The 9,240-nt window shown below is 38.6% G+C and overlaps 1 protein-coding gene across 1 annotated transcript; it reads right to left on the bottom strand.

Annotated features, from left to right (window-relative positions):
- Nucleotides 1–940: 940 nt before the first annotated feature.
- cav2 (caveolin 2) lies at nucleotides 941–7,844 on the bottom strand. The gene is made up of 3 exons (XM_046850620.1): nucleotides 7,544–7,844; nucleotides 5,275–5,462; nucleotides 941–2,344 (listed from the first exon to the last, which is right to left on the bottom strand). Exons 1-3 carry the CDS (start codon nucleotides 7,694–7,696, stop codon nucleotides 2,185–2,187), a joined length of 501 nt encoding a protein of 166 aa, XP_046706576.1. The 5' UTR covers nucleotides 7,697–7,844; the 3' UTR covers nucleotides 941–2,184.
- Nucleotides 7,845–9,240: the final 1,396 nt, after the last annotated feature.

The raw sequence follows: 9,240 nt of genomic DNA, 5'->3' as shown, positions 1-9,240 counted from the left end.
AGGTTTTTCAGCTTCTTCTGATGTTTTGTCTCATAGTGCCGTAGATTCAATTCCTTATACGCCACATGTTGCCCGCAAACCTTGAATTTGACCCATATGATTTCGAACATCTCATTCCACATTTAGTCTCTTATAATAACCTCCACTCTCCTGGGAAGATGTTTCACTAGGTTTTCTGGAGATTTCTGCTCATTCAGCTGTAAGGGTGTTAGTAAAGTCAGGTGCTGATGTAGCTGAGGTGAGGAGGCCTGACATTCTTCCCAAAGGTAAACAGTAGAGTTAAAGTCGGAGCTCAGTACACCACTGTCATTTTGGAACAGGTTTGGGTTTTATAGTTTGAGAGAAAAATGATGACATCTATAGACCTTCGGATCCAGCTTTGTGCTAAAAGTTTGGGGAGGAACTGCATGTTCTCCTTGTGTTTTAGGGGGTTTCCTCTGGGTGCTCCGGTTTCCTCCACCACTGCCAAGACCTGTGTTTGCTGATCGGCATGTTAAAATGGTTCCTAGGTGAGTGTGATTGTGCCCTGAGATGGGTCACCCAGTCTGCTGCCTCCATGTTCCCCTAAACTCCAGGCTCCCCCATGACCCTGTGTAGGATAAATGGTGTGGAAAATAGATGAATGAATACATGGCTGGACAGTAATTGGATGACTAGTGTTAATTCACCTTCGCCGTCCCTCAATTGCGTAATATCCCCCACACACCCGTACACACACAACCCCGGCTGATCTACAGCGTCTATACGCTACGATTCTCCCTCCCACTTCACCCTCCTACTTGTCATACTGCTAAAACTCCCCCCAGGCTAATGAGCCCTCAGTTAAACACAAAGCTAAGCACATAATCCCATTTGCAGCGGAAAAAAAACAAGGGCCAATTTATGTTTTTTTTTTCCGCAGTCACTGTTGAGAAAAAAAAGAACAACAACAACAAGAGAATCACGTGCAAAAAAAGAGGTTTTATTGAGTGAACGGAGGAGAGACTCTGCGAGGTGTTCTCTGCTGCACTCGGGATGCCTGATACATTACATCATTGTACAGGGCGGAAAGGAAAAAATGAAAAAGTACACCTGAACCCTTCGTGTTGCACTGCACAAACAAGCCGGCCTTTCTTTTCCGAGAGAGGATATTGAAACACACACACACACACACACACACACACACACACACACACACACAGGCAGTATGGCCAGTACATATTTACAAGGCAAATAGACTGGAAAAAAAGGACAGTACTCATAAATCATTGGGACAGTCATGTAAATACAAAATCATTCATTTTGGAAATAAAACAAAACATTTTTTATAGTAAATCTGGGGAACATTGTGTCGTAATAACAAGACGCCAAAACTTTTTTATTTTTAGCAAAAAAAAAAAAAGAATAATTGTCATATTTTTATCCATTTATAGTTACATTTCATGTTGTGTATCGTCTGTGAAATGTTCTTCAGTTATAGCAGCTATAAATGGACGTTCCACTAGATCCTCCTTTTTTTCTGTTTACGAATTTTAACACTTCTTTTTTTACGAATTGACTGAAACAGAGCTCTGACGCTGGAGACTTACATCAAGTGTCTGTCTTGTGAATGAGCTGTTACCACGGCAACACTAACGTATCGTTAACGAGCACGTCACTATAAACGTGTAGCCTGTTTATGCGAGGCGTCCGCCCGTGAACAATTAGTAACCATAGCAACCGTAGTTATCATAAACTCTCATAATGGGCATATTACTATTAATAAAACATTCGACCAATCGGATTTGAGAATTCGGCCGCTGCTGTGGTGCGTAAATATAAATACAAACCGAGGCAGGAAACAGGAAGTCAAAAAAGCGTCTCTAGACTTCTATACACATCGAACACTCTTCTCATATACAGTACAAGAGCACATTTATATTAAATATATTTGTTTGCTTTAAAGTGGCGCGAAAGTATTTGATACCTAATGATGCTGTCCACTAGGAGTAGTGCAGTTTACGTTAAAGCGCACAAGCTTCCTTCCACGGTCTAGACGTTCGGTCACATGTCAGCGGAGAGGCAGGGAGTATTCAGCGAGAGAGAGCGTACGTCTGATCCCAGGCCAAAGCAAACACACCTGATGGAGCTGCGCATGACGAGGACTCAGGTGTAATTGATCAGGTCTGGGATCTCCGCCAAAAACAAAAACACAGTTGAAAGCATTTAAAGCACATCGGACTTCCACATTTTGGCGCTGACAGAGGACAAACAGCCGCCGGCGCTTCGGAATATCGGCCTTATAAGCGCGTCCATCAGACCTGACCAGATCACCTGGATAGAGGGCATCGTCATCATGATGGTCCGCACCAGCGGCATCATCAACCTGTACATACACAAAAACAACACGTTATATGAAATCCAATACGTTCCCACCATCTACTCCAAAATGATTGACGCCCTCAGTCAAAATGTTTTTTACACTTTTACCATTTCTCCAACAAAACTTTACATAGTAAAGTAGTTATTATTAAAAATATGAACTGCAGAAGAATACAGTGTATCGTGTAATATATTATTAGTTTTAAATATATTTTTTGCAAATAATTATTCTACAATGTTTACAAAAAAACATTTTTAATGCTAGCAAATTTATTTCTTAAAAAATAAGTTTTTATTTTGCAATTTTTGGGGAAAAATATTTGTATCAATTTTTTTACATTTAATTTAATTTAATTTAATTTAAATTAAATTAATTACATTTTTTAAAAGATTTTCAATTAAAACACCTGACATGTTAAAAATAAGTTTTAAATACAGAAAAAAAAATCTTTATTTGTCAACATTTATATTCATTTTATTGATTTATTATTTATTTACATGCAGTTTAGAGCCAAAATGACTTACAATTTTATTGTGGATTAACACAAACGTTTATGCAATTTGGTAGACACCCTTATCCAGAGCGACTTACAATTATCTCATTTATATAACTAGCAGTTAAGAGTTAAGGGCCTTGCTCAAGGGCCCCAGCAGCTTAATAGTAGTCGGATTTGAACTTACAACCTTCTGATTAGAAGTCCAACATCTTTACCACTGAGATTCCCCTCCCCCCACTCAAACCCAGTATTAGGTTGTGCACCATGTACCATAGAAGGAGTGAGAATAAGACCGACATTATTACATCGTCTTGGCTTGATGGACGAGATCACGCACATCAGGATGAAAACATTTCATTAAAGAAGGTCAGTCAGGAGAACTTTGTACTGATTTGCAACATGATTTAGTGACAAGAATCCTGCACTTTACAATAAAAAGTCCAGGGATTATTCATATTATCCATATTAGTCATATCGCTCTGTTAAAATCCTCATAAAGTGACCTTCTGATGTGGTTTAATCTTCCATGAACATTCATACAAACAGCGTTGCTACTAGTTCCCACATGTTCTACACAAAGCAGACTTTTTGTTTTGTTATTCTGTTACTCAAGGACACAGTACACTGAAGCAGTAATCCAAAACAGAGCACATGAACTCTGGTCTTCATGCTAACAGATCAAAATGAGGGTCTCCATTAAACACCAAGATGTTTAATACCATGTCTTTTGTGCAATAAAATAAAAACGATGGCTACATGGTTGCATACCAGACTGTCAAGTCCATAGAGAACTTCCAGCAACCCACACAGGGATGCTAACGTAGACTACAACTTCCAAGACACACACAACATGAACATCCCGTTCTACATTTAGCCCCCTTTTCCTGTTCTAGTAGCCGCCACCCTACTCGGAAGATGTTCCACTAGATTTTGGAGAGTGCTTGTGGAGATTTGTGCTTTAATGCCCCTTTAATACACTTTAATGGATTTTATTTGTCATAGATGCACTACAGGACATTGAGTTCTTTCTTCACATATCCCAGCTTGTTAGAAAGCACAAGGTTGGCTATGATGCCCTGGAGCAATGAGGGTTAAGGGCCTTGCTTAGGGGCCACAAGATTGGCAGCTTGGCGATACCAGGGCTTGAACCCAAAGTAACCTAAAGCCTTCACCACTGAGCTACCACCTCCCCATGATGGAGTGCCCCTGGAGCAGAGAGGGATAAAGGCTTTGCTCAAAAGGTCCAACAGTGGCATGTTGGTTGTGGTCGGCTTTATCAATCAACCTTCTGATCAGCAAGTCAGACCCTTAAACTTTGAGCTACCACTTCCATAGTAAAGTCAGATACAATATCTGGTGTAGGTGAGGTGAGGAAGCCTGGGGTGCAGCCAGCTTTCCAATTCACCCCAAAGGTGTTCACTACGGTTGAGGTTGTGATCTCCATGGAGAGGTGGTAGCTCAGACCTTTGACTTCTGATCGGAGGGTTGGGAGTGACATTCCAATGACATCTCTACAAAACATCTAGTTAGCAATTAGCTTTTAAAAAAACAATTATAGAACCTGTTGAAAACGTTCAACAAATAAATACAAATAAATGCAGTATATAAATAAAAGTGGTTTGCTGGAGTATTACTATCTCAAACATGTTGAAGCATGGTGGTGTTAGCATCATGCTGAGGGTTAACTTCAGCCTCTTGTTTGCTTTTCTGACTAATCCCCTCTTAAATCCTAAACATTCTGTAGCGAATATAAACCAGAGGAGGTGGTTTAGGTGGTGAAGGCACTGGGCTTTGGCTCAGAAGGTCACAGGTTCAAATCCCGCCACTGCTGGGCCCTTTAACAAGGCCCTTAACCCTCCCCTGCTCAGTTGTAAGTCGCTCTGGATAAGGGCATCTGTCAAATGCAACAATCGTATCTCGTGTTAAATCTTGTTTACGGAGTCACCATCTTTCCATTTTTACGAAATAATAAATTTACGATGTGTTTCATGATGCTGTTTGTTCAATCGTGTTTTCAAACACAAACTTCACGGGCCTATCAGGAACAGGTTGATTTACATGTGATCATGTGACTCAGCTAATTATACGTTCTGATCAGAAGGTTTCATAGAGATCAATTCTCTCGCAATTTTTGCTTTCATTTGTATAACGACTTTCACTGACTTTGACATATTACTTTGTGTAATCACATAGAATTCCAATTAGGTCCTTTTTTATTCGTTGAATCAAATGGAAGAGGGGGTGAATACTTATGCACACATAATAAATATAAAACCTATATCTGATGTCTCTCCCTTTCTTTCCTGAATTAACTTTTTGCCTAATGCCACTCTTTATCTAGACGGCCAGCAGCCAAGGCAAACAGGACATCAGTGATGCAGCCTTAAAATATGTTCCCTAAAAATGTTCAAACCGGCCAAAAGCCTCGTTTCATTACCAAATATGTACGCAGCTCAGGACGGCGAAAACAAGGCCTGCCACGAAGGCCATGGGGACGGCCAGCAGCGTCGTCAGGACCCGGTAAAACACAAACTTAATGAGCTCGAAAAGCGCATGGCTGCCGATCCACACTGAGTCGAGGCTGTGTGAGAAGCTGGGTTCGGCGATCACGTCCACGAAGTCGACCTGCAGGAGGAACGGAAACAGAGAATGTATTCACAGAGCTCAGAAGTGGAAGGATTTGTGTAAGGACTCAAATCCTAAACGTTCCACAGCGAAAGTAACTTCTGTGCAGCTTGAAAACAATATGCCAGAAAATGTTGCAAAACTTTAAATGAAACTCGAAAGAAATATATACATTTAAATGGCACATAAAGCAGTGTACAATGGTGTGTGTGTGTGTGTGTGTGTGTGTGTGTGTGTGTGTGTGTGTGCAACAGAAATGCAGTAGTGTTAATTAGGGCTGTCATTCGATTAAAATATTTAATCATGATTAATCAAATGTTTGTCATGAGTCAATTTACGATTAATCGCAACTTAATCTAACATTCGTATCTGTTCTAAATGTACCTTAAATCAATACCTTTGAAGTTTTTAACACTCTAATCAACATGGACAAAAACTGTTGCTTTATGCAAATGAATGTTTATTATTAGTGAAGCCGAACTCTAAATATTCACGTCAATGTTTTAAAGTCATTATTTTGAATGACGTGAATTGTCAGGACACCAGACGAAACTTTTGCTATGTTTCCACACGGACTGTTTTAATTGCCGGATGTGTGCATCATGGCTGATTTTGGTGCCTGTTTTGAGACTTGGCTCATCAGTAAAACAAACTTTTGGTGATTTTCGAGTTATATTTTGATAATCAAAGTAAAGAAATACTTATTTATAATAAAAATGGTCAAACGGCAATGTGCGCTGCATCAATCGCGGATTAATAGAATTAGCGCCGTTGAAATAAATACCACACTGTATTATGTTAGAAATAAATTCGACATTGGTCCCATTTATGATTTTATAATATTCATAAATAAATCAACAAACAAGTAAATAAAGGCTTTCTACATCAATGAAACGTGTACTATGATGAAATCATAGAAACAATCCTGTTTTTACCACAATACAGTTTGAAGCCTAATTCTGGTTAAAAGCAACACAGACATATGTGTGTAATATCAGTGATCTAATAAAAGACATGAAGCTGGTCCTTATTTTCCACAACCTTTTTTTTTTCTTTCGGAGTCAGAGTTTTTTCGTGGCTTACAAATAAATAAAAAACGGATTATTTTAACTGTTAAATTAAAATTAAATATTAATTTGTGTCAATGACATTTTTCTCTCATTTGAATCTCTCTTCTAATAAATGGACATTCGGTGCTGAGGATGAGGATGGGTTCGCTTTTGGGTCCTTTCAAGGTTTCATACCATCTCAGAGAGTTTTTCTTCGCCACCGTCGCCACTCCCTCGCTGTTTAGTGATCAACATAAAAGGACTAAACGTATACATTGATATTTTATAACTGTTTTATATCTGCAAAGCTGCTTTGAGACAATGTCCATAAAACTGTGAACTGCATATGGCTTAGGAGGACAAACCGAAAGTCACCATGGACCAACTCTGGCTTGTGGGCCCAAGTTTCTACACATTTTATAATTAGAATGTGAATGGAACATGGATGTGAATGGAAACAGGAAATGTACGCAAACGCTACACAATCACCAGCACAAAACCGAGAGGAATATTTTCATTCTAAATAATATGTTAATCTCATAATACATTTCCAATCTAATATACATAAAGGATCTAAGAGTTCCAGCATTGTATAATTTATGCATATTATTGATTCTTTTTAAGAGAACAAATAAACATTTGTGATTTATCCATTTATCATTCTCTAATGATGCTGGATTTCTTACACTCCAGCAGGGCTGAAAACTCAGGGGTTGTAATAAATGCACTCCTTGTCCTTAGAGACATGTACCCTGCTATTATGAATGGATGAATAAATAAATAAATAAATAAATAAATAAATAAATAAATAAATAAATGTTTTCTGTTTAGCTTGTGTGTGTGTGTGTGTGTGTGTGTGTGTGTGTGTGTGTGTTGCATTAACACAAATGATTTACAGATCAATCCTCTAGGTCTCTAGATTTGGGACGCAGCCGATCTCCTTCTCCTTCAGTTGATTCCATCATGCAAAGAAACTGTAATAAAGCTTAATACCGATCACAGGAGAAATCGATGCCCTTCTGAATGTCTCACCTTCAGGTGCGCGTTAATGCCTCGAGGGTCCCGGTCCGGTGTCGGCGCACGCGCTTTCTCTTTCTTCTGCTTGAGAATGGGCTCGATGGTGCTGTGAAACACGTCCTCGTCCAGGAACACGCACGTCTCCGCTTTCTCTTTTTCGAGTCCCATGTCTCCTTTTCTCCTTTCTTTCTTTTTCTCTGTTTTTGGATTTGTTTGTGTTGTTGCTGTTGGTTTGCCAAGTCCGGGAGACGCGGCGCGCGCGCTCTCCGTCCGCTCTGCTCGCGCTCGGCTGTGCGTGCGACGACGCGCGCCCGCGCGGAAGCGCGCGCACGCGCTCTGTTCAGTCGGGGGCCTCCCTATACTCAAGCTGTGACCCTTCCTTTATCTTCATCATCATCATCATCATCATCATTATCAATATTGTTATTACTTTATTATTATTATTATTATTATTATTATTATTATTATTATTATTATTATTATTATTATATGCATACGCCATTACTTCCTCCTCCTCATCATCATCATCATCAATATTATTATTATTATTATTATTATTATTATTATTATTATTATTATTATTATTATATACATACGCCATAACTTTCTCCTTCTCCTCCTCCTCCTCCTCCTCCTCATCTTCATCATCATCAATATTTTTATTATTATTATTATTATTATTATTATTATTATTATTATTATTATTATTATTATTATTATTATTATTATTATATACATACGCCATTACTTCCTCCTCCTCCTCCTCATCATCAATATAATTATTATTATTATTATTTTTATTTTTATTATTATCATTATTATATACAAACGTCGTGACTTCCTCCTCCTCCTCCTCCTTCTTATCATCATCATCATTATTATTATTATTAAAGGAAAAGATCAACAAATCTGTACATGTGTTTAGTGGCTCTAAAAAAGAGTTTATATTTGAAAACCTGTTTGTTTATTCTCAGGGTTCTTCACTGAAGGTTAAGGTGGATGTAAAGGTTCTTGGGCCTTGTACACTTTGCAACATCAATTTCGAAATTTTAATTGTTTTATGTTTCTAATGCTTATGAAATGCCCTAAAATGCATCCCAAGAACACGCATAGTATACAAATGAGAGACCCCCATGTCTTTCCAGTTCTAATTAATTGAGCATGAAGCTCTGAAGGTCAGTGTCTCACTGTCTCGCATTCACTCAGTTTCCTTGGTTCCTTAGAGTCATTGTAAAATCAAGTTTATTTCTATAGCGCTTTTCACAACACACATTGTCTCAAAGCAGCTTTACAAAATTTAACAGTGAAGGTGAATGATGTGTGTTTATCCCTGATGATGAGCAGCCTGGAGCGACTGTGGTGAAGAAAAAAAACCTTAGATGTTATGAGGAAGAAACCTTGAGAGGAACCAGACTCAAAAAGGAACCCATCCTCATTTGGGTGACATCAAGAGTTTGATTATAGTCTGTAAACAATACAGAACACTGGAGAGTGAGAACTAACATGAGCACTGGAGTGTGTGATTATGGGTAATGTTCTTTCTACTGTCTTCTACAGTCATTGTGCTTGAGAAAATTCATGACAAAGAATGTGAAATCCAGACAAATGTGAGGCATGAAGTGGTCTTGCACTGCCAAACGCTGGTCTGAGAGGCCCTCATTCAAACGATTCATTGAATTTAACTGATTTGCATATCAGTCTAAATATTTATT

The sequence above is a fragment of the Silurus meridionalis genome, chromosome 5 (genome assembly GCF_014805685.1).
Source record: "Silurus meridionalis isolate SWU-2019-XX chromosome 5, ASM1480568v1, whole genome shotgun sequence".
Taxonomy (NCBI): domain Eukaryota; kingdom Metazoa; phylum Chordata; class Actinopteri; order Siluriformes; family Siluridae; genus Silurus; species Silurus meridionalis.
Note: the sequence above shows the minus strand (reverse complement) of the source record. Positions and strands in the feature narration are given on the sequence as shown.